Source organism: Rhipicephalus sanguineus, chromosome 9, assembly GCF_013339695.2.
Source record: "Rhipicephalus sanguineus isolate Rsan-2018 chromosome 9, BIME_Rsan_1.4, whole genome shotgun sequence".
In the NCBI taxonomy this organism is placed as follows: domain Eukaryota; kingdom Metazoa; phylum Arthropoda; class Arachnida; order Ixodida; family Ixodidae; genus Rhipicephalus; species Rhipicephalus sanguineus.
In genome coordinates this window covers 33,564,724-33,590,043 of record NC_051184.2, presented here as the reverse complement: position 1 = coordinate 33,590,043, position 25,320 = coordinate 33,564,724, and the positions used below count along the sequence as shown (strand labels likewise).

The window sequence follows — 25,320 nt, the reverse complement described above, 5'->3', positions numbered from 1 at the left end:
AAAAACAGCGCGTGCCGATAAGTTGAATTGCGCGCCACTATTTGGCAATGCCCATTCGCCTGCCATTCGCGTTCTCCCCTAAGCTTGTCCTACAAAGTTCCCGTGGCGTGTTAACTCTGATAATGTCGCGTTTCTTGCTGTAAAATGTACATCGTTATCTATGGCAAATCTTTAGAAACTACGACATAAATGTAGACAACGCGTTTTCTCCGCTCTTCGCCGCAACTACACTAGCGCCGCTCTTGAGGAGGGCATTTTTTTTTTTTTTTTGCTCTCAGCAACGAGGCTGAAAAGGCGGCCGTCTCTGTGTCATGGCAGTATAAGTGTTCGTGTCTGTGTCGCCCCTACGCTGCTTTTCAATCCCCCTCAAAGGCGCGAAAACAACGCTTGCGCCCTTGTTTTTGTCGGCCGCGTTGCAACTTCGAGTCATCGAACATCACTCGTGCCAAGGATGACCGACACAAGTTCACAGCCCGCCAAGCCAGAAGGGTGAGTTAAAATTAAAGCGACCGGCGCGAAAAGTGACGCGTCTGAATGCAAGCTCTTCTCTGTCTACGCGGGCTCGACTAATTCGGTTGCACAAACGTGCCGTGTGGCCGTAAAATGTCAATACTGTGTCGCGGTTGGCTGCGCGTGCGTTCTAGTGAATTTCAAGAGGCGTGTGGCGCGCAGGTTTTCATGTGTGGGAGAAAAAAAAGCGCGCGAAATCGTGTCAACTTTCGCTGTGCCGAATACGGGTTGACTTGTTTCATCTACCTTGTGCCAGATGTGCGTTTCGCGAAAATTTGCGTTGCGTGTTCGCTAAAGTTCGTTGAGTCGTTTAGTTACATTTCTGCACCGCCGTGCTTTGGTTACGGGCTCGTAAACCGTACTGAGCTGTCTTGTTTCTTTTTCGCTGCCATTTTTCAAGCTAGTACCCTCCCCGGGCTCGTTAGTCGTGACGCCTGCTAGCCACAAAGTTCAATTATTTGTTTTTACTACTACCGAGGCCCGTGAGTCAAGCCCAGGTAGTATTAACCTCACAGTTTGCCTTACCTCGGACGTATTGTCAATTCATTTTGCCCTGTACACGCACATCGAAACGAACTAGCAGCTGTCGTTGTTGCTTCTCTGACATATCCTGCGCACTACCCCTCCACGCCGCTCACAGAAATTTTACACAAGCACGCGCGCCACATTTATGATCTGCTGAACAGACTTTATTAGCCGAACGGGCGTCAGAATTTCGCATTTGCTGCTCCCATGGGATCACTTTCTGGCTCATGACTTCACAATACAGTGTAACCTTTGGAAACGAAACTTACACATCAGCTGTAGTAGCCTAGAGACTTTAGTTGTCGAACTGCTAAGCTCGAGCACGCGGGTTCGTTTCCCGGCCACGGCGGCCGCATTTCGATGGGGGCAAAAGGTAAAAACACCCATGTACCTATATTTAGCTGCCTGTTAAAAAACCCCAGTTGGTCATAATTAATCCGGTGGCCCTCACTATGGTGTGCTTCATAACGATATCGTGGTTCTGGCACGTAAAACCACAGAAATTATTATTGGTAAACCAAAGCTGACTGTAGAAAAGCTGTAATAAATTAAGGGAGCTCTAGAGCTTGGCAGTATTTCTCGTATGGTTCGGAGGTCTCGCATGTTCAAGTAATGCAAAAAATGACAAAAAGATATTGTCAGTACTTTGTTATTGTAAACAAAGAGAGGATGAGACAAATGTAGCGCTGATGTATTCGGATTTTCCTCTCTTCCTCGTTTTGCTTGCATTGTTTTAGCTAAGATGAAATACCAAAACACCCATCGTTTGGTTCATCTAAATGCTCAATTAACACTGTATTGGAACTTTCGTGGATGGCTTGCTTCCAGGGAGGAAAAGTCCAAGATGGATGCAGCCATGATGCTCCTCTCGGGCAAGAGGGACTTCATCGTCCAGGATTATGCGTCAGCTGCAGCGAGCCTGGAGGAGGCCTGTAAGCTTCTGGCGAACTTGTATGGCGAGACCGCCAAGGAGTGCGGAGAAGCCTACCTCTTCTATGGACGTGCGCTGCTCGAACTTGCTCGACAGGAGTCGGACGTGCTGGGAAATGCCTTGGGTCAGTAATGCTCATGTTTCTTTGGACATTAGTAGCATCGTGGAAAGAGTCCTGTCCATCGCTGGTTTGCATATTCTGCAGAACTTAACGTTTAAAGGAATACTAAGTGGCTAAGCAGAAACACTCAAGTTATTTTAGACTAACAACACATTCTTTAGCAAAGTACGATGCACACTACACTTTCAGGTAGGAAATATTCCATGAGTAGCAGAGGAAACCGAAGAGTAGGCTCTCCTTGATTATTTCTTCTACATTTGGACTTCTCTGGTCAAAGGCAAAGGTTTCCCAGTTGCCCGGGGTGGTGATCCGCACGGCGTCACTATGGTAGTTGGAGGTTGGAAGCTGAATCGGCTGGCCAAATTAAGGGGAGCACAGAAAATAAATTTGTTATTGTTGAGGTTGCCAGTGTCACACTGCCATCCGTATGTGTGCACGTATCTTTGTTCGTTGTTCTAAAAAGCTTTTTCGTTCTTAATCTAAATCTATAGAGTCCGAAGAAGAGAAGGACGATGATGACGACGACGATGATGGTGAAGATGGAGAAGAAGAAAAGTCTCAAGAAGGGGATTCAGCTGGTGAGGGCCATACGCACACCTAAAAAATGTGGCATGCCTAAGTGGAATTTATGCTGGCTACAAATTATGCGTGCATTTGTGTACATATATATGCTATATATTTGGTGCTGACAGCTGTTTCAACATCGTGCTGGGAAATGTTCTCTCTGCAAGTTGACAACAGCAACTGCATTGACATTGAAATTGGCAAACTTGAGGGTTCTTACAGCTGCTTGTGATGGGGGATATTGTGAATGAAATGTCTCGGCTTGCTTATTACAGTCGAGCTTCAAGACAGTGAGCATGGATATAACAAATTCTTCTATGTAAAGAAGTAAATGTAAAAGTTGATAGCCATGCTTTATTTATTTTCATTGAGTATTCTACTGTGATAGTGAAGTGGAAAATGGGAAATCCAAGGCTGTAATGGTTACAGCAAAGCAACTTTTTATGCACTCGTAGCTCAAAATATGTATCCCTGTAGCAAAAATGCGAAATAGAGCAACCTGCCACCACACATTACATGTGCACAAGCACATTTCGGTCAGCGGCTTGATTTGGCTGGCTTGCATCCAGGCAAAGTAAGTGTTTGGATTGTGTGTTTACATGGATTGCTCGTTTCTGTGTAATAATGCCAATAAAAAATTATTTGTCAGTTGTAATTGTAAGTTATTGTAAGTTGGTGACAAAATCAGTGCTTGCTTTGCTGCCCATTCCTACTTTTCATTGCTTATGTGCTGCAGCCGAGTAAACTTGATCAAAAAGTGTGATATATGGACTAATGCAATACTCTTATGAAGATTAAAAATAAACGTTTTGTCCGTGCGAAAGGCATTCGGGTGTCCACATGTTAAGCGAAACTATGCTCAATGCCAGCAAAGAAAAGCCTGGCAGATGCTTTTGTTGGCTGGCTCGGAGTCATTTCCAGTCATATACAGTCGTATGCAGTCATTCCAACGATGACGCAGCAGTCGTCGGGAATTTCGCACAGACGGTGGCGCTAGATTTCCCTCTATGTGATATCGTAAAAAATGCTATGCTTGTCCCAAAATTGCTTCTGCAGGATCTTCTAAGAGAGGTAGTGAGGAAGAAAACGGAAAAAAACAAGACGAAGAAGAGCAGTCTGGTTCTGCCGCGAAGCCGTCAGAAATTCCAGGCGTAGCGAACGCGGCGGAATCGAAAGACTCTTCTGGTGGTAGTGGTGATGGTGGTGAGGTGGCGGCAGGTGCCGCCATTGAGGTGAAGGCACAACAGAACGGTGGAGGTGAGAGAGCCTGTACTACGGGTTGGCCCAATGGCTCTTCTACTCTCGTCTGTCTCTTTGTCTTCTCTCGTCACGATCTGGTTCGGTTTTTGCCGATGGCTGTTTTCCTTCATACCCTCTTCGCATGGTCACTTTAAACTATCATTGAGCCGGCATTTGACTTCAGTGACGACTGGCATTAATGCCTCAATGACGTGACCTCATTCTGCTAAAAAGTCAGTAAAGGTGCCTACTCTCCATAATGAAAGTGTTGAGGGCAGGAGCTAATACATAGTACCACAAAAACCGCAGTATCAGAATATTACCAGGAAGCTGAAACAATACGAAGGTTTGTAAGTGAATGGGGCAATGAAAATCCAAGGTCAAGTTAGTTTAGAATTCCACACTTTCTGATTGGACTGTCTGTTGTTCAGCATTTTATACAATTTTGCGAGCTCAGTCATAAGAAATAGCCTAAGCTCACATGCACTTGCTGTTCTTGTCAAGCTCAACTGTTGATACGGTGCGGTGATGAAATCGCGTAACTTTCTCGCAAGAACATTTAGTCCAGTAGTGCGCCACGCACTTCCGCAACTTCGGTTGTCATCAGTTTCACTGGTTGTCTTGAAGTGCGACCATGTAAAGAGAGTACAACTTCTCTGGAATAAAGCTGGTCCTGTTGACACAGAAGAACGGTCAAGAATGTGGTTCATCTGTTGCGTCGTCATGTCACTTACATCCCTTCCCTATCTCATTTCGTCACTTCTCATTTCTGCTGAAGCCTGATGCTTGTTCCGGAACTTCATCACCTCTTGCATTTCTGAAGCTACTCTTTTACTAACAGGCATCACTTCTTGAGGTTTAGCATTCTTTCATTGTACTGTCAGAAAAATTTGCCTTGCAGCTTCAAGAGGCATTACAGACTACTAGACTTTCCACTGTGTTTTTCTTTGCATGGTGCCATGTTAACCCTGCTTATGTGGTGTTTGTACTAGGTGCTTCATGTATAAGCACCTTAATACTAAACATTGTCATGCTTGTGTTTCTTTTTTTAGCTACTTTGCTTGCTGTTCTAAGTTTTCTCATTCACTGCGAATTTGCCATTTCTTAGAATTTCATTATATTGTTTTTCAATGGTATGTGTGTGTGTTGGGATTACATGTTATTGTACTTCACTAGAAAAAAAAAAAAGGAAAGTAACACTTAATTCCTGGTCAATGGCACCCCATTTTGGCACCGGTCTCTCTCTGATACAGTTATGATGACGTGTTATCACCGTTCTTGCCAAGTCATCTGAATTTTCGCATTTGAATTTTCGCAAGTTTGTAAAATTTACAGAGGAGTAAATACTGTGGACCAAAATGTTTTAATGCTCTTTGATGATTGTTCGTGAGCGCTTTGAACGCAGTTTCGTACCCAACTGCTGCTGCAAGCCCTTTTCAGGCCAATTTTCAGGGAATTAAATGTTTGTTAGAAATGAGCAAATCTGGTAATCTCTCAAACATGGGCTCTTCTGACTTGAAGATATGCCTAGGCCAGTATTAAAATAGCTGTTTTAAGTGTGTCATAACGTCTCCAATGAATTCATGGTTTTCTCGTACTACCAAGACAGATGTTGCAGCCACTAGGGTCACGATTAGGTTCGCTGTTTGGGTCAGGTGTGTTTGTGTCAACCAGTGAAAAGCTCGAGGACGTTAGTTTGATTCCTGGCATGGTGACTGCATTTCGATGGGGGCAAAATGCAATCACACTTGTGCGCTTAGATATAGGTGCACGTTACAGTAGCCCTGGTGGCCAAAGTTAATTCGGAGACTTCCACTACGATGTGCCTTATAATCGTATTGCGTGGTTCTTGCACGTAAAACCGTGTAATTTGATTTGATCAACCACTGAACATTAAATTCGGGTATGACTGCAAATTTCAGGATGAAAGCCTCAAATGTCTTGGTCCATAAGTACGTACCGACACCATCTGAGATTTTTGGTGGGGATGGAATTAATCGGTGAAATTTATACCTAGGTGGTGCCAGATATGAGTCTTTGTAATGTGATGCATTATCAGTCGCTAGCGGCACGCGGAAATCTTGCAGTCACTACATTTCTTTTCAGCCGTTTTTTTTTTTTTCTACATTCAAAGGGGTTACATCGTGTTCGGTTGCAGGAAGCTTGTAAATGCCACAATTGCATACATTATGGCTTCATAAATTCATAACCCTGCAGCTTGTCTTTGCTTCAAATGCATAACACTAAACCTTAGATCTTGTAACACATACGTTGCACGTCTGTAAGGCAACACTGGCGCTGCAGAAAACGAGGAAGATGTGGAAGAAGATCTTGAGAAGCCCGAGCCAGCATTGAAGGAGGACACAGAACCACCGCCAAGCGAACCTGGCACCTCAACAGCGGGTCCCAGTGGTTCGTCGTCTCCCCCAAAAGAGGTGCTTTTGTTTTTTGTAGAATGCTCACGCTACGTTTGCATTTCATTTGTGGCCCTGGACATGCGTCCATACCTGGGGACAAATCTCTGTGGCTATGCAGCCAAAGCTGCGGGTGTAGAGCTACCGAACATCTGCGGGTGCACGCGAATGGTCTGAAACAGCCTTACATTAATTTCGGATTTGGTTTTGAAAAACCATTTTATTTCAGTGCTGGACAACTTGAACAAATGCTGTTTATTCCTAATAGGTAAAGTGAACTGAAACAAACTGCAGAGCATCTTTTTGGTTGTGTTGATTTCACAAAGAATACAAACAGTCATCGATCAAAGAGCCAGATTTTGTAGAATTGCAAAAATTAATACAGAGTCCCCCAGAATCGAATCATAGGTTTAGTGAATAAGACCCATAAAGTTAATTTTAATAAATACCATATAAATGCATGTAAGGGCAGCACTTCTTTTTTTTTTTTTTTTTTTTTCAGGAAATGAGGGCTAGTTTTCAGGGTGCTGCCCATACACGCAACATTTTTTTTCTTTTTTTTTTTTTAAGTAAAAGCGCACTAGTTAGCGAAAGAAGAGCGTTTATTGTAGTATACGACGTACGTGCTCAATCGGTGCGCTGCGAAGCACCGTTACCCCACAAGCAGTCATCTTCAGCACCATCCAAGCTGTTAGATATCCCGGTGACCTTAAAACTTTGGGACACAATGTCCGTCGACACCGAGCTCCACGCAAATAGGATCCACTCAAGTACAGTTGCCAAAGCTCGTGCCTTCACGCGCAGCATGTCCGTTGTGAGTAAAAAACCGTCGTCTCTTCATTCCCATGGCGGAGCAACTCTTCTTTCAAATCAGGAAACTTTCACTGCTTTCCTCGGAAAGTGCGGTTATTGCTTTTGTTGTTTCGCAAGGCTTCTTTTTGAGCGCAGCAACGTTGAACACACTTCTCGTCAACGTCGAATTTTCTGCCGGCGGCACGTTTCCCATGCTCGAGAGCATACTCGATCACCTTCAACTTAAATCCAACCGTGTAGCTATTCAGGTGCTTGCCCATCTTGCCAAAACGTGAACGCCATGTAGAAAACAAGCTAGCACGAAGGTCATCGAACAGTGCGGGAAAACTACAGCAAATGGCTGGCTGAACTGCACAAACCAAACAACACTAATGCCATACCAAAGTTAGTGATGCTAATGCCGATATGGATAGCGCTGATAGCGCGTTTGTATAGAAGTGTGAGAAGCTAAAGATAATATCTCACTTTAACCTTTGGTTGGCGGGTGTACGAGCACTAATGAAAGAGTTAAAATTTTTAGCCCACTTCATGAACATCTTAACACGAAGAAAATACAAAAATATATATATTCTAGTGGTGATGACGATGGTTGTATTCCCTTGCGTCATTTCTCGACTACGCCTAGAAGCTCTCACGCGCGCGTGCATTTTGAATACGTATTGGTTGAGGAAAGTGTGGGTGCGGCCCTTACGTGGATTTTTTTTTTTTTTTTTTTTTCAGACTATGCACTTCAAAAAATCGGGGTGCGGCCCTTACACGCGTTTATACGGTATATTGCGAATAATGTACATGAATATTTCTTCTTGTAGCACAACTTCTTGTAGCTGTGAGTGCAGAGCTGAAAGCCTGCTCAGTGTTTCCGCAGACAATTTTAAAAAGAAGCAGTCGGCACCGTAAAGTGATCAGGCAATATTAAATTTTTTCACTAAATTTCAGCATAATCCTGCTTCACTTGTAACGTTCTTCAAATATTGAAGGTTGGCAGATCTCCTTATTTGGATTAAATGCCGTGTTTACTCAAATCTGGGCCGCCCTCGATTGTAAGCCGACCACCCCACTTTCGCATATCGTTTTTTCGAAAAAAAAAACATCGGCTTAGATTCGAGTGAATACGGTCTTCAAATTTGATGCTGTCAAGAGAGAAAATAACAGTAGTAGTATGTTCACTATTGCATGGCAAAAATGAAATATCCATTGCAGACAGATACAGATAGCTTTTTGTGTGATCATTTTTTCTTGTGTTAAGAAAGCTCTTGTTTCATTGCTTCTTTAATAAACTATTCCAGGTGCTTTGTTTCTATCGTGTTATGATATAATAACCTATGTTTATGCAATGGCTTTTTCTTCAACATTATGCAGGAAGATGTTCCCAATCTGCAGTTGGCATGGGAGGTGCTTGAAATAGCCAAGAACATATTTAAGAGGTATTTCACATCCGCCGTCACTCATATTCTTCGTCTTGAGCAAGCATAGTTGTGTAAGCCATTTTGTGCTTATTGAGGAGGCATTCCATAATCAACTACAGGTACACGATTCCAGGACGCTGGTCATATCGGCAGCGGTGCCGGGTCCAACACTGGCTTATCAAACCAGAGATCGCATAAATTTTCTCTTTTTCAAGGAGTGTGAGAACACATTCTTGAACATGGTAAAAAAAAATGTGTTGAATCGGCAGACGACAGTGCCTTGAAGTCACGGACCACATATTTAGATAGCTTGCCCTCTTCTATGGCTTTTTTCTTTTCACCTTAGGCATTGTCAGTGATGGCATGCAATGAAGTGCGACAGCACATTGTTAGCAGCCATTAGGTGCATGCAGTAGCGAAACGAATGTCATGTTGAGACCATGAGGGAATGCAGAAAAGACGGGATCTTCATATGAACTGCTTTCCGCTGATGCTCGTGAGAGGCAACACAAATCCACTCATCTGCTGTCTTTGCAGCAGATTTTTTTTTTTCACGTGCGAATGCAAGTTTGCATTTTTTTTCTGGACAAGTAGCTGTTCTGAGTGTTACGTTGAAAGATAGCTGAAATGAAATGCAAGCCCCCTGTAATGTTTAAGCAAAGCCAGACGAATGCTAAGAGCAAAAAAAAAAAATTTTTTTCTTGAGGTTTTGAAATGAGCAAAGCTCTGTACGTTGAAGGGACACTAAAGGCAAATAGCAATTTATGTCAGATTGAAAGCTCAGTGTATGACGTCTAAAATGGAAATACAGTATTATCAACAGCAGTGCCCTACTTACCGAGAAATTAAGCTAAATGTATCACATAATGAGCGCCATGAGCAGCACAATTTGGAAATGATCCTGATGACATGAGAGAGTTCGACTACGATTAATTACTCGTAATCGAACTAGCTCCAATAAAAAAAAGAACCTTCCATGAATCAAGAGACATAATAAAATGCTGCTTGTTCGCTTCTGTTTGATTCATGGAAAAAGAACCTATTTGGCGTTGCCATGGAGAATGGTGCGCGTGGTTCAAAGGTTCTGTTTTCGCTGAACTGCGCTTCGCCCGGCACCCTGCTTCGCTCACGCGGTCGCGTCTCAGTGGTAGTTTCGGTATTGCGTACTGCCGCGTGTGTTTTGCGCGCTTGTGAAAGTCTCTCTGACAGAAAGTTCGACAAAATGCCATATGCATGTGATGTTGCCGGATGCCCGAATGGCGCACGCCGCCACGCAGTAAAGGCAGGCAACGTTGGGCACGGCAGCAGTGATGTGAGAAACACCGCTTTCAGGCGGGTAATTTAAAGTGCGCTACCGCGATGCGGACCACTAAAACGTCATTTTTTTTTTTTTTTTTTTCAAAATAAGCGCTTCCGTCCGTGGCACAAGAGTAGCACCACTGCGAGGTTTCTGGACCATTATTTCAACAATCAGCGTCGACTTAATATTTGCTTTTAGTGTCCCTTTACGTGCAAATGTAATTACAGTGCAGGTCCATTTGTTTTCACCTACACTTTGTGAACCAGTTCATGACGGCGCTGCACTCCGGCATTCGTTTAGAAAAAGTTCAGCTGTCATGCAAGTCTAGTTCACGAATTCCCTGCACCTACTCGTGAGGTAGTGCCGAGTCTGGGCAGCGCAAGATGGCCGAGACCGCAGCAGACGACAAACCTGGCTGCATTTGTGTCTATTTTAACGGTGTCCAACAAGTATGTCAGTGAACGTTTCCTGGTAGTTGCAAATGGTTCCAAACGTTGCAAACGTAAGCAGCGCTGACTTTTATGCATCGCAACCGCCACAACTGGCAAGATAACAGACTGAACTAGAGCTTGCACGACATCTGCACTCTTGTACTTAAACTTAAACCTCATTATAACAAAGTTGCATTTGACATGAAAATAACTTCGCTATATCCAAAAATTCGTTATAAGCGTATATCCGAGCCATTGTATCTATTGCCAAGGCTATTCTTAATTTACTTCGTTGTAACCGATAATTCATTATACAGTAGACTCCCGTTAAGACGAACTCGAAGGGACCGCGGTCATCTGTTCGTCTTATCAGGAGTTCGGCTTATCAGAAGTGCCCCCAAAAAGAGAGATGCTAACATGCCAAGTGCATCCAAATATGTTACTTGAAAAGACTGAATGGAATAGACACACAATGGGGGCAAAAAGACGAGAAAAAGTATTTATTTAGCTCATCTAGATAAAAACTATGCCTTCAAGCAGTGTTTACACGAATCTTACGAGCACCCGATTTCGCGTGTTCAAAAATAAAAATGGTCATGAAGATATTTGCTACCACATTTTAATGATAAAACTGTAACTCCCTCCTATGTTGACGATTAAAAAAAAATTGAGACAAGCACAATTTTCCTTCAAGGAATGTAAAATTTATTGTCCTGGCAGTTCGTTTTCTTCTGTGAGCCTGTTTTGCTGACTCTAAGATCACTTCTGGATACGCCTCGGTCGCGTGCTGTTGCCTTGACAAAGTCATTATACGCTGAGTTGCTTAAGAAAGTCTGCAAGGTTTTCTTCGATTTCCGGATATTTTCCCGTTTTCGGCCCGCAGTAACTTTTCCTGATCGACGTGCAGCTGAAGACATCCCATCGGGCTACTCACGGTCACAAGCCTCGCCACGAAAAAGACTCGAGGCAGATATATTCGCTCTTGAAAATAGCCTTCCTTTGTCATGCGCTTCCATATAAAGAAGGCTCATCACAATTTGCACTTCACTGGGAACAGATACAACGCGCACAGGTCCTACGCGAACCAACGCGAATTATTGACCACAAAATACATGTGCTCGGCCTCCATTGTGTGATGGCGATGACAATGCACCTGTACTCGATTGTAATGCATAGACCATTTTTGTTCCTGTTGTCGCTTTCTTTTTTCTTTTTTCCCACTCCCCTTGCGTTTGCCCCTCTGACCACAGCGGAGGGGCCCCAAGCTCTTGTGTTCTGTTCTCCTTTGTACTCCAGCTGGGAAACCGAAGAGAGCAGGGGGGGGGGGTAATACAAAGGACGCAATGGCTTGGGGGTCCAAGTTGTAAATCCCCCACTCTTTTTGTTGCTTTCTTTGCTGATAAAGCCCACACCTCCCCCACCCACAGGCTGGGGGTGAGAGGGGATACCGGCTTTATCCGCTGGCCGGTCTTCTTCATTTATCTCGCGCCCTCCGCGTCGCGATTTGTTTCGCGTCTTTGCTCCAGGAAGCGCTTTTCTTAATCTTTTTTTGCTTTTTCTCGGTCGCCTGAATGCCCCACCAAGACTGCAGTGTTCATTTCGCAGAATCGCTAGCGTTGTTGATCACCGCTAAAGTTCGTCTTAACAGAAGAGTACAGTTGGGCGGTTCGTCTTAAGCGAATTTTTTTTGCATTGAATCTATGGGAAACAAAACAAATGGTCCCGTGTTGTTCGGTATAAGCGAGAATTCGTCTTAACCGAGTTCGTCTTAACGGGAGTTCACTGTATCAGTGTTCTTTATACAGTAGAACCCCGCTGATACGTTTTTGAAGGGACCGTAGGAAATAAACGTAAGAGACGGGAAACGTAAGAGCCGAAAAACAGGAAAAACGGCAAAATATTTAGTGGTACAGAATTTTATTTCAATTCTTACGAGCAGCACGAAAATTGGCGCGCTCAGCCGCGATCTAGTCGATGGATAGAAACGCGGAGCTTAGGACGGCCTCATCCACAGAAATGTAATCAACGTATGTGATTTTTTTAACACCAACAGCTGTACGCATGAAAGAACTAAGCACAAGCAATCACGACCGGCGCGGCGAGTCCGACCGCGAACCGCACGCACGACCACGCGAGCTCCAACCAGCTCGAACTCCTCCCGTTCTCCGACAAATAACGATGATGATGAGTCTACGCCAACGCGATGGCAGAAGTGAATGCCAATCTCGAAGGCCTTGCTTTCGCAAGCAGTTACGTCATACACGCCATGTTTGTGCAATACAAATCTCAGAGGCTATGCTTTTGTCAATAGTAAATGCCAATCTCGAAGGCCTTGCTTTCGCGAGCAGTTACGTCATAGACGCCATCTTTGCAATTTGAATCTCAAAGGCCATGCTTTTGTTTGCATCAATTGAAAGATTCTGTTGCTTGCGCCTCTCATGCGGCTAATATTACGGTCAAACGAGGCCAAACTGCATGAAAATGCACCATGGCCGCTCTCTTTGATAGTCACTCGGTCGGCTCCGAGCGCACTTCGCGACGTATCATACGGGAACGGTCCGACAGTTACGACGCAACAGCGGGGTTCCCAATACATTGTATCCTATGGGAGCTATGCCGGGACCGGCGGAAAACGACGTAACAGCCGGGAAAACGCAGCAGTGAGGAACGTAACAGCGGGGTTCTACTGTATCGAGGTTTGAGTGTATTCGTTTTGGCATCGCATTGCTGCTGCACTTGCCGAAGTGTCCCCTGCATGATGACTGCTCCCAGGCAGCACCACTAGGAACCAGTTCATGTAGTGCAGGGTGAATCGAATGGGCCTTGAGTCGTATGTTGGGTTTCTCGTAAAATCTTGCCGTGCATCTCCCCGTCCAGAGTTTGAACGGCTGCGTCGATCGTTGCAGGCAGGCGGAGGAAGACACGGAGAACCAGAACGAGCACCGCCTCAAGGTGGCCGAGGTGCTGCTGAGGTTGGGCGAGATCAGCCTCGAGTCGGACAACTGCGAGCAGGCCGTGGAGGACTTCAGCGAGTGCTTGAAGATCCAGATGGAGCTGCTCGAGGCCGACAGCCGCAAGATGGCCGAGACTTACTACCAGCGAGGGCTGGCCTACTCGTTCGGCGGGCTGTACCAGGAGGCCGTCAACGATTTCCGAGATGCCGTACGCGTCCTCGAGCTGCGCCTCGAAAATTGCAACCGGTGAGCTTTCGTTGGGTCCTGTTACGTGTGAATTTAGCAACTTCTAACTTCATCTTTTAAATGCGAAACATTTCTTTGGGAATCGAAGGCACTTTGACTGTTTCTATCTATCTATCTATCTAGCCGTCTCGTGCTGTCATGGTCACCTCCCTAATTTGTTACATACCAAAATTGACACAGGAGGGTATGATTGAGGCGCCTCTAAAAGTGTTTGCGTTGTCAGTGTCGCTTGTTGAGTCTCGACAAACACTGCCCCGCCACGGTGGTCTAGGGGTTATAGTGCTCGACTGCGGACCCGAAAGTCGCGGGATCGAATCCCGGCCGCGGCGGCTGCATTTTCGATGGAGGCAAAAATGTCTGAGGCCCATGTACTTAGCTTTAGGTGTACGTTAAAGAACCCCAGGTGGTCGAAATTTCCGGAGCCCTCCACTACGGCGTCTCTCATAATCATATCGTGGTTTTGGGACGTTAAACCCCAGATATTATTATTATTTAGTCTCGACAAACACTGACACTGTTTACAATCATGCTCGTATCCACAGTGGTAGCCTAGCGGCGACGGTCTTCTGCTGCTTGAGCTTGAGGATGCGGGATCAATTACCAGCCACGGCGGCCATACTTTGAGGAGGGCGAAAGAAACAGTCGCTGCTTATTATTTTCTTTAGTGCTTAGAACATCATTGGACACTACTGCCACTTTGACCATTTCTATCTATTTTGTATCTATCCATCCAGCCACCTACGTCTGGGTGCTCTTGTGGTCGCCTCCTTAATTTGTTATACAGTAAAAGCACGTTAATTCGAACTCTGTTAATTTGAACTTACACTTAATTTGAACTGTCGCCCTGGTCCCGGCACAGCCCTTTGTATTTCCATGGGGGAAAACTCCCAATAATTCGAATGCGTTGGTATCCACAGTATTTGATTCGAACTGCGAGCCCCTGGTTTTTATCAATTTTCACAGAAGTCGGCCCAGAGTGATCACAATATGTTCCAAAACCAAACTAAACCAAATTTACTAAAGATGCAAAACAATGAAACAACAGTGTTTCTCAGCAGATGGGAATTCGGACGCTGTGTCGGAGCTCTTGGGCAAGCTGCAAATGATTCTCATGGAGTTGCGACAGAAGAAATGCAAGCAGATGCAAATCTCTGATTAGTTTTAATTTTGATGCGTTAACTTTGCCATGTAAATAAGCGTGTTTTGGAGCATAAATATAGTCTTCACGGTGTCTGCCGACCGGGAAAACCGGGAATTCTCAGGGATTTTTGGTAGTCTGGAAATTCTCAGGGAAAACTCAGGGAAATTGTGTTCCCATCAGGGAAAATCCACAGTAACTTTATTGAAAGGCAGCGAAAGTCGCGGTGGCGCTGGCTCGATATTTTGTGTAGCATTTTTTCAAATCAAACGGCCGCTGCGGCTGCGGGGAAGTGGCGCACCTCGATGCTGTCATCGCCTTCGGAGCAGTGGAGTGGGAGAGAATCCGACTAATGCGTGGCATGCGAGAACCACTGCACATCGTATCGCTGATGTTGTCAGGGTGTTCTGTGTCTAAGCGGTGTAGTTCTGTATTCTTAGTGGCGCGTCCTGTGCGTTAGCGCCTGATATGGTGTTTTTGTTATCGCCGCGTGTCAAGTAACAAGCATGATTAATTGTAGAAGCGGTAGCAGTAGATGTAACGAGCTTGCAAGCAATCGCGATCGTTCAGGAAGCAGATGTCTTTGACAAGGCTGGTATCTTGCAAGCCATCCTGATCGGCGAGAAAAAGGACGAAGACGCTTGTTGGTTGTTATCGGAGAGCTCATTCGCTCTGATCCCGAGCTTCAAAGATGCTATTTAGGACTCCGTGAAGAATAGAATAAATTTCCAGACGAGAGAGGGCATTACTAACGGGCCCATTCACAGCAAGTGAACTTTTTTTTTTTTTCTTTCTTTTTTTTTCACTGAGGGCACTGCCGAAACAAGTTTTAGGTAGGGGTGTGCGAATATTCGAAATTTCGAATATTTTTCGAATAGTGTTTGCTATTCGATTCGATTCGCACTGGAATTTTACTATTTGAACTATTCGAACTTCCCAAAAACAAGTACAGTCAACGTCCGATTGATAGTGACCCCTTTATATTTTCAATATGCTCCACCTCATCACACCCCGGTATTGCGGCAAAGCTGCCTTTCAAGCTCCGTTACGGTCTAACTTTGTCAAGACACAGTCAACGTCCGATTGAAAGTAGACCCTAGATTTTCAATATGCTTCGCCTCATCACACCCCGGTATTGCGGCAAAGCTGCCTTTCAAGCTCTGCTACGGTCGCATGTGTACTAACTCAAGAAAACGCTGGTTCCAACATGGAGATGAAAGATGAGGCAGAGGTGGGGGCTCAGTTAATGCTGTTTTGGACCTGAAATTTGGGCAGGAAGTCCGAAAAATCGGAAGCCGAAGCATTTTAGCATCCAAAATTTCAGATGTTCTTATACATCGACTTCTACTAGGCAGATTTGGAACTCCGGACTTGAAGGGAGCACACCCTTGTCCGCCACATCAGTTGGGCTTCCACAGAAGTTCAAACAGGAGGAGAGGCTGAGGAAATGGCATCTTTGCCTATCACGTGCAAAGTGTTGTCGGCAACACTTTGGTTGCACCAAATCATGTACATAAATAGAATTCGGCCTCTACATTGCCTCATTCTTGATAAGACAACTATGAAACACCACCCTGCCAGTGCTTCATCAACCTAGCGAAAAGAAACACTTTCATGTTGCTATCGCGTAAGAATATGCTTAGGGATCCTTTCTAACTTTTTTTTCTGCAATCTCGCTTCGAAGTATTCGAAAAATATTCTAGAAATATTCGAGAAATATTCGAAAAATATTCGATTCGATTCGCACTCACACTTCAATATTCGAATTCGCTTCGCACCCAAAATTTTGCTATTCGCACAGCTCTAGTTTTAGACAGTTGACCGATATTTTTTGGGACTGCAGCTCGCAATTACCAGCCACACCACGCGGATGTTTTGCACCACGTGGATGTTTTGCTACAAAGCCGAATTACAAAACTTTTCAGAGCCAAGGCATAGCGGCGACCGAAATTCGCGACACCGGCCCGGGTCCCACTTGCTCGATTCGGCTCGCAATATAGAAAAACAGTAACGTGTCCACCATAATCGGATGTGCCGTAATTCAGGCTGTTGCCGTGCTTTCATGCGATCTTAGCCTGCAGCTATATTGCTTTTTTTTTTTTTTTTTTTTGCTATAGCAATTATATAGACACTGCAGGCGAATTTTTCGCCTTCGCCATGATCTTCCTTATCAAGTCCAAATCGCGATTACATCACCCTGCACGTCGTATGCTCCATGTGCGAGTGAAAGTGCGCGAGCGCTGCCGACAAACTTAAGCAGAGATGAAACGAGCTGACCATCTCCTTCGCGCGATGGGCACATGGAGATAGGAGCCGGAGGGTTGGGGAGGGCGGAAGGGGGGAGGGGGGCTGCGTGAGTCCGACAGGAAGTTCGTACTTTGTACCAGCGGGTGTGGTTGCGTGTGCCGCGGTATCTTTAGAGGGGATCAGCAGACTCCTTATACCTTTGTAGGTGCTGTGCTCTAATTGAAAAACTTCCGTTGAAGCCATAGCAGTGGCGGATCCAGAGGGGAGGGGGGGGCGGCAGCGGCGATACCCCCTCCCCCCCAAAGCCAGCCCCCGCCCCCTCCTTTCAGTGCCTGTTGTCCATCTCCTTTGTCACGTTGACTTGCCTACCACTGCCTACAAGGGGTAAAGAGAATCTTTTCCCTGATCTCTACCTCTCTCCTCATCGCTCTACCCTTTCCTGCTTCCCTAGGCACATTTCCAACGAAGGCTTCTTAGGCGCCGCCATAATTCCTTCTGGGCTATTGTAAATATGCGTGACCCACCAAAATGCACTGCTGAGGTGTAGGCTTCAGCCTTTGTAGCCCCCCCCTTTACTTGCGGTTAGTTACTTGCTTAGTTACTTGCAGTTTTGGGCCTCAAAGACCCAGCGTTAAAGGGGTACCGACACCAATTTTCAAAGGAGAGTTTCTTCTGCCATACAAATCTCCTGTACACAGAGACAGCTGTGAGCAAGTATGAAGCTCAGTAAATGCTAAGGTATTTTATTTTGACATTAAAGTCTTCTCGCATGCCATACCTCGACATAGGCACTATCGTGACATCAGGCTGCTGTGACTGGTCACTTCATGCAACAATATGGCTAGTTTTGATGACATCGTGTACCAAAATATTCAAAATAGCCACTTGTGCATCACCAACGGAGCCACGGAGCAGAATGTCCATGGAAATGTCGCAATATCTTGAGCGAGCATGCGACGTGCTCGTACCGTGTCGTGACGTCAGGGTACAGTAGGTGCTGAAACATACTTTTAAAAACAAGTCGTAAAGAATTTTTCAGGGTGCACTCATGCTTACCAGTACATTTTCTTGGCTCTTAGGGACTTGGCCATCATTTGGCTCAAAAAAAAAAAACAATGAAAATTTTCTTGTCAGTACCCCTTTAAAAGTGTTGCATTTCTTTCAGGTTTGTTAGCGAGAACAAGGACAAGGAGCGCAAGGGCAGCTTAGAGGACGACCCCGTATGGGTGGCTGAACGAGAAGTGGAGGATTTGCAATTACTGCTGCCTGAAGTGCGGAACCGCGTACAGGACACCGAGGACACTATCCAGCAAGACTGCCGCGCCCTCAAGGACGCCACGATTCAGAAGATGCGGGAGCGCTTACCAGTAGGTTGATGTCGCTAACCCTGCATCAGTGCAGTGGCTATTGCATGACTTTTTGTTTTGAGTTGGGTGGTAGCCATCGTGTTTGTACTGTGGCTGTACTGTGACCAGTAAAACTTTTACTGTGAACAGTAAAAATGCCTTGAAATGCTCCAGGGTTGCTCCAAAATGCCTAGCACAGCTGCTGAGTCATTTTCGTATTCTCATGTCTTATTTCTAACGATTATTTTGCTCATTTAGTTTTTGAAGCGGGAGACAGTTAATCACTAACTCTTACATGCGTGGTGTAGCCGCTTTATTTTAATTTTTTTCTTTTTCTTTTTGTACGTGTATTATCACAACGAATTGAAATTGGTGCAGAGACCCGCTGCGGTGGTCTAGTGGTTATAGTGCTGACCCAAAGGTCGCAGCATTGTATCCCGGCCGCCATAGAGTTTCCTAGAATTAACTAGAGGGGACTCTGGCGCTGCGATCGTTCAGCCACCATGGGAATGATGGGCAGTGCACAGATTTGCCTAGTCTTCGTAGTTGCGGGCTTCGAACGCACTTGTTTTCGATGGAGGCGAAAATGTGTGAGGCCTGTGCACTTATATTTAGGTGCACGTTAAAGAACCCCAGGTGGTCGAAATTTCCGGAGCCCTCCACTACGGCATCTTTCATAATCATATCGTGGTTTTGGGACGTTAAACCCCAGATATTATTATTATTATTAGAACACACTTGTGGCTTTGTTTATTGCTGTGTTTTGGTTTTCTTTCGGATAAAAGAATGGATCTTTGTGAACTTCGTGACCAGATTTGAATTGGTGAGGCTAAAGAAGTTAAAGTGGTGAAGGTGGAACTGCTGACTTTTGCTGAACTTCGTTTTGCGACAAAGCGGATGCGGGCGACGCGGAGCCACATGGAGCCGAAAGAACGAAGTTTAGACATATCCGTGTACTACCCATCATTCCCATGCTGGCTGAAGCGCCATGCGTTGCAGCTCCCATAGACACTAGTACCAGAGTTCCCTCTAGTAACGATACGAGAAACAGCGCGACACACGGGACAGTGAAAGAGACGGACCAAGCGCTGTGAAAGAGACGGACCAAGCGCTCTTTCACTGTCCTGTGTGTCGCGCTGTTTCTCGTATCGTTGAACATGTACCAACCGGCCCAAATACGCACCTTAGTCCCTCTAGTAAGTATTGTAGGAAACTCTGTGCTGGCCGTGGCAGCCGCATTTTGATAGAAATGCTCTTAGAGGCCCATTTAGATATAGGTGCATGTTAAAAAACCCCAGGTAATCGAAATTTCTCGGAGCCCACAACCATTGTGTCTCTTGTAATCATATTGTGGTTATGGGGCAAAAAACCCCATCAATTACTTTCATTGTCTTTTTGGTGCTTGCTTATGTGTGACACTGGTGTGGCTAATTCACGCACACTTTTGTCAGGTGCAGCTTAATCTTTTCCCGTACCAAATTTGCTGAATACCTCTTTTCTTTTTTCTTGCTATCTCTTTTTGCAGGCAACATCACCTGTCAAGAAAAGCTCAGATTCCGGACCCGTAAGTGTTGTCATTTTGTTGGTGCATACCGATCTCATTTCAAGTTGCATGCTCCATAAGTAATTCTATGTACCTACTATTTACCATTGTTTCCTGTGCAGGAACCCAGCCGTCCAGTCAATGTCATCACTCATCTCATAAAGCGAAAGGTTTGGTTTTGTTTATTTCGTTATTTATGTTGAACTAGGAAATAAAATAGCTAAAAGAGTGTTATACTACTAGCCTAGCTGTTTCGTACTTGCACGTCTAACATGCCTTAAGTGGGACAGGGGAAGGCGGAAACACCGATGATAATTGCCATAAATACGCCACAAGTGTGTTCGGCTGTACCGGGTTTCTGGACAATAGTAGCGACATCTTGTGACACTTTGTCTAATCGCCACAACTGTACACACTTTTGTTGCGCGTAACGAGTGTAACATAATAAGGCAACATGTTCACGATTGCATGACTACTGCAAACTTGCATCAACAGTGTAGTAGCATACCTTTGGTTACTACAGTAACAGCTTTGTTCGCCTGGTTGTACTCTGCCCAAAAAGATGACGTGAGCACCCCATTTCTTCAGGTTTATTCAATCTGTGAAAGCTAAGAAGTTTCAAACTACTGTAAAGCACTCAATTATCATTTAACTTATCCGTACGAAGTATCTGATGCCTACTGTAAAAACCGGAATATAGGTCGGACCGGAATATAGGTCGACCCCCCAAACTTTGAATCTCCAAAAAAGAAATTTAAAAAAATCGCAAAGTATCGCGGCACACCCTTACCTTGATAAATACGCGACACAACCAGCTGCACTGTGGTGACATTTCTTTTTATTTGGACACTGATATATAGTTAAACGCCAGAAGGCCACAAAGTGCTGTCACTCAGACTCGTCCGAACTTGAGTCGGACGACGCCTGCTTGTCACTAGTAACGTCCCAGAGTGCATCGTCCTCCGTTCCATCCAATGCGTTGCTGATGCAGCATTTGCGAAAAGACCTGCGCACCATCTCTTCTGGGAGAGATTTCCATGCTGACGACACCCAGCCACAAACGGTCGCGAGAGGTGGACGTCGTAGACGGCGAGCGGGGGTCCTCGGATTGTCGCCCAGCATCCACTCATTGTAGAGCTCGCGCACGCGATCTTTAAAGGGTTTGTTGAGCACTACGTCCAGTGGCTAGAGGATTGATGTTAGTCCCCCAGGCATCACGACAAGATCAGTCTTGCCATCGGACAGGGCTCCCTTTACATCGGCCGTGAGGTGGCCTTGAAATGAGTCGAGGACCAACATGCTCGGTCGCTGAAAAAGCGCACCGGGTCGGCAATTCCACACGAGCCGGATCCATTCGAGAATGAGGGACTCATTCATGAACCCTTTTTCGTTCGCTCTCACGATCACATCCCGAGGAAAGTCTTCTTTCGGTAGCCCTTTTCTCTTGAAAATGATATAAGGGGGCAGCTTCTTTCCATCGGCTGTGCACGCGAGCATCACTGTAAATCGCGAATGCTCGTTGCCCGTTGTCAAGAGCTTCACTTCCTTTGATCCTTTAGCGGTCACAGTCGTGTTCGAGGGCATATCAAACCAGATCGGAGTTTCGTCAGCGTTGCCCATGTGTCCCATCACGTAGCAACGCTGTTGACGAAGCTGTATGACGAAGTGCCGATACTCGACTAGCTTGCGATCGAAATCTTCGGGCAGTTTTTGGCACACGGAAGTATGCCGCCGCAGCGCAAAGCCCTTCCGCTTCATAAATCGGTGCACGCACGATGGCGAGCCCTTGAATTGCGCCCTCGTGAGCCCAGAGTCGTGCGCTATCTCGAGAGCTTTCATTCGGATGCACTCCGCTGTCACGGGTAGCGACCTTGCACGCAGCTCCCGGACGAACTCGGCGAATAGCGTTTCCAGTTCGGGGTGCACTGCAGTCCGTCCACGAAATGAAGATTTTCTTTGGTTGCTGTGGGATGTGATGCGCTGTTTTTGGCTCCTCCAGTATCGGACGCTTTTCTCCGATGCACCGAATTCCCGTTGTGCCGCCAGGTTGCCGTGCGCTTCGGCATACTCAATAACTTTTTTCTTAAAGCCTAGTGCAAACTGTCGTCGGCTACCACTCATTTCTGAAGGAAACAGAAAAATAAAAACAGCGGATAACCGAAGCAGCCACACTTGACAGAAGAAAAAGCAAAATGGCGTTGCCCAACGGTGCCGCCATCCCGCTGCTGCTGATGCTCACGATGGCAATGGAGGCTTCTGACTTCAGCTGCCCATTGTTGCAAGACTTCCTCATCTTTTTCTGCCAATGACCGGTATATAAGACGAGGGTCGACTTTTCATCGTGTTTTTAAAAAATAAAATTCGACCTATATTCCGGTTTTTACGGTATTTGTGCCTTAAAAACCTGACCTAACTGCTTGCATGTGGGAACTGTTGTATTGGTCTGTTCTGCATTGGGAGAGTGTCACATTTAGCTACTAGTAAGCATGAAGCATGATCTGTATACTCTGTTATATACATCTTGTGCAACACTGTGGAAGCTGTGAAATAAGTTTGGTCAGCAACATGTACAAGTCTGTGCGTCTCACGCTTGGCTTTCATCGTTGTAAACGCTCGTGCAAGCTGAGCACGAGCCTGCGTGTGAGGCGTTGCGATGCACTGCAAATGAAGCACCAGGAAACGACAACAAAAAGACGCTAAGTAATCCAGAACAACTTTTTGACAACCATATAACAAGGTTTCTTTATTTCTAAGGCACAAAACATCTACATTTATTACTCAGGCTAAGAACAAAAAAAAATCGTATTACGGGTGGTAAGGTTATTAAACTGTTTCTTGGTGCTAACGCATTTACTGTAAGAAATCTCGCTAGCCTCTGTAGGGTTGCACTTGATGTATGAAACGGAGCATAGTGTTTGGAAGCTAGCTGCATGTGGTCTCCCTACAGAAACCTTCTTGCATGTCGAATTGAGGAAGGTCGTTTTTGTCGAACAAGGCAGCCCGGCACATTGCAGAGAACGAGTGACGGCGGCAGCTCTGCGGGAAGTTCCACTTCCGTGCCCAAGAAGGTCAAGTCCGAGGTCACGGAAACCAATGGCGAGTCCTCTGAGAAACCCCTGGCATCGGTGAGTCGACATGTTTGGGGCAGGATATTGCTTCCCCAAAGAGAGCCACAAATGCATGTTAATTATATCTTAGTGGAAATCAAGAAGAAATATTAAGGGCATATATAGTGAGAAGCCAAGATAACCACTGGTCAGTAAAAGGATACTGAACAAAATTTTTGTCGCAGAGATTTGCAAGGCAATAAACTCGCATGCTTTAAGCGCTTTCTCTCTCCTTTCTTACAGCAAGCATGCTGAAAGCTACACAGAGGGGGGCAGGTAGCTTTCTTTGTATATTCGTCAGTGCGCATCATGACCTTAAGCATTTTCTTCTCTCTCTCTCTTTTCTTTTTCTTTTTTGAACGTGCTGCTTACTTTCAGTGAACACGCTTAGAGTATATAGTGTGGGTACATTGCGGCAGCCGCAGTAACTATGCAGCTCGCGATGCTCCAGTCAGCCAATTGCCGTGTTCTTTGTGTTTATGGCACAATCATTTGGGTTTATGGCGTCATCTCTTGAGAGAAGAGCAAGCAATTTCTAGCTGACTTTGAGAATTAATTGTAAATTCCAGGCCGCTTGCTGTGCTATAATGTTTGGCTCGCGTGTTCCCAGAAGCCTTGACTGCCGATCGGCAGCGTTTTCTGACTATGCTAAAAAAAAAATGTTGCAGGGCCCTTTTAAAGGAGCACTGACACCAAAATTTTGCATCTTGTTTTTTCTGTTGCAATAAGTGGTTTATTAACGACCCACTTATCACGGCTGGAAAGCTCGTTTGCTCGAGCACGTGACCGTTAATTATTTGGAGACTGTTTTATGGCTCCCAGTCGCAGTTTTGGTTTCAGAGAGCTCTGAGGGAGGTGGGACCCAGAGTGGTTTTCATGTAGACATAGCTGGCCACGTGAGCACACAAAACTACGTGCACATGAGCACCGCATTAGCAACTCTTTTCACTGAAGGCTTCCTGGGTGCTGCTACAATGCCCTCTGAGGCATTGTAAATATTCGTGACCCTCTCCCCCCCCCCCCCCCCCCCAAATGCACTGCCGAGGCGAGGACATCAGCCTTTGTACTCCTGTGCAAGTCTGCCCTTTCTTTCCGTTGAAAAAGTCTGCTAGGAGAGAGAGTGCCCGCAACAATCGTGGCAGCCAATACAACCTCGTGACGCAGGTGGCAGTTGGTTGTTCACGCGAAAAACACCTTTAGGATTTCGTGCAGAGTGGCGTGACACACACTTTAAACGTGATTTTTTAAAATATGTTCTAGACTATATTATCTGTTGATATTTCGTAGATGATGCATGTGTGTCCACATAAATTTATTCCACAGGTTATCTTGCCTTCGAAATTTTGTGTCAGTATGTAGTCCGCTGTATCCTGGCTGGGCAGCTGTGTTACACTGAACAATTTCTGGCAGATATTTTGGTCAATGGTCCGTAGTGGGCAAGCCAAGCTTGCATGGCATTGGTGGCATTCAATGAATTATGTTTTACTCGTTTTCAGGAAACACCGACGGCGAACGACTGTGAAAAGCCTGCCGCGTCTCCTTTAAAGACTGTGGTATCTTAGTGGATTGTGAATTTGTAACAGCACGTGCACCGCAAGACTGTACGTCCGGTTGCCGTCAGAAAGCAGTGCACGCGAAGAAACTGCCCTTCACTACGTATATACATATACTGCCTTGATCTGTGTGGTTGGGGTAGTTAACACCCGTCACGTCTGTCCAAGCAGCAGTTACTTTTTTTTTTTTTTTTTCTTACTTTCGAGTGTATCATTTCATGCTGTATAAAAGTACCATTGAATGTGTTGTATTTAACGCTGAAGCATGTGTTTCTTCATGTGATGCGATTGCTTGGTTGTAACTAATAAAAAAAAATGTCCGTTTTTATATAAAAATGGGATGCTACTTGATGCATGTGTTTGTGGCTTATGTTTATAAATTGCTATTACCAAACAGTTCAGTTTCCAATGCTTTCCTTCCTTAATATTTGTAAGCAGTGCTCCTTTAATCGTTCTTAATAAATCGTAGGGGGCACTGCCAGCATGCAAAGTGGATATCAGAGACAAAGATGCCCTCTGTAAGCTAGCGCCTTTCATTCTGTATCTTGTCGTCAAACAGTCTTGGAAATCACGTTTGCTGCTTTTCTGTCAAGAATGCAAATTCCCGCTCGTAAGGCCATTGTGAGCTGCTGTACTGGTTGCGCAGTGTAACAAAGTGATACAAGACACACGACCTAGACTCAGCTTGAAAGGCTGTAAATTTTTTATAGAGTGTAAATGAAGAAAGTTTTTGTGGATTAGGAAATGTATCGAAACCTGTGAATTACAATTAGTGAGAGACTTGAATATTCACCATTCCTCCCACTTAAATGAAAACTACTTCAATATGGCTCCAGCCTTTAGCGAGAAGTGAAATGTATGAACGTAAACTTGTGGTGTGCACATAACTGTGTAGTTACCATCGCTCAAATAGCACAGCGTCTCATTGGTAC

General features: G+C 45.3%; 1 protein-coding gene across 4 annotated transcripts; it reads left to right on the top strand.

Moving 5' to 3' along the window:
* Positions 1–295: 295 nt before the first annotated feature.
* LOC119404935 (protein HGV2) lies at positions 296–24,739 on the top strand. Of its 4 annotated transcripts, none has more exons than XM_049419126.1 (12): positions 297–489; positions 1,864–2,090; positions 2,591–2,665; positions 3,708–3,908; positions 6,195–6,325; positions 8,477–8,541; positions 13,161–13,454; positions 18,005–18,206; positions 19,711–19,749; positions 19,851–19,898; positions 22,728–22,853; positions 24,332–24,739. In XM_049419126.1, the coding sequence occupies exons 1-12, from the start codon at positions 452–454 to the stop codon at positions 24,395–24,397; spliced, it is 1,512 nt and encodes a 503-aa protein (XP_049275083.1). In that variant the 5' UTR covers positions 297–451; the 3' UTR covers positions 24,398–24,739. The 4 variants fall into 4 exon arrangements, with proteins under 4 accessions (XP_037527579.1, XP_049275083.1, XP_037527578.1 ...); XM_037671650.2 differs by having other exon boundaries at positions 2,579–2,665; positions 22,743–22,853; XM_037671649.2 differs by having other exon boundaries at positions 2,579–2,665.
* Positions 24,740–25,320: the final 581 nt, after the last annotated feature.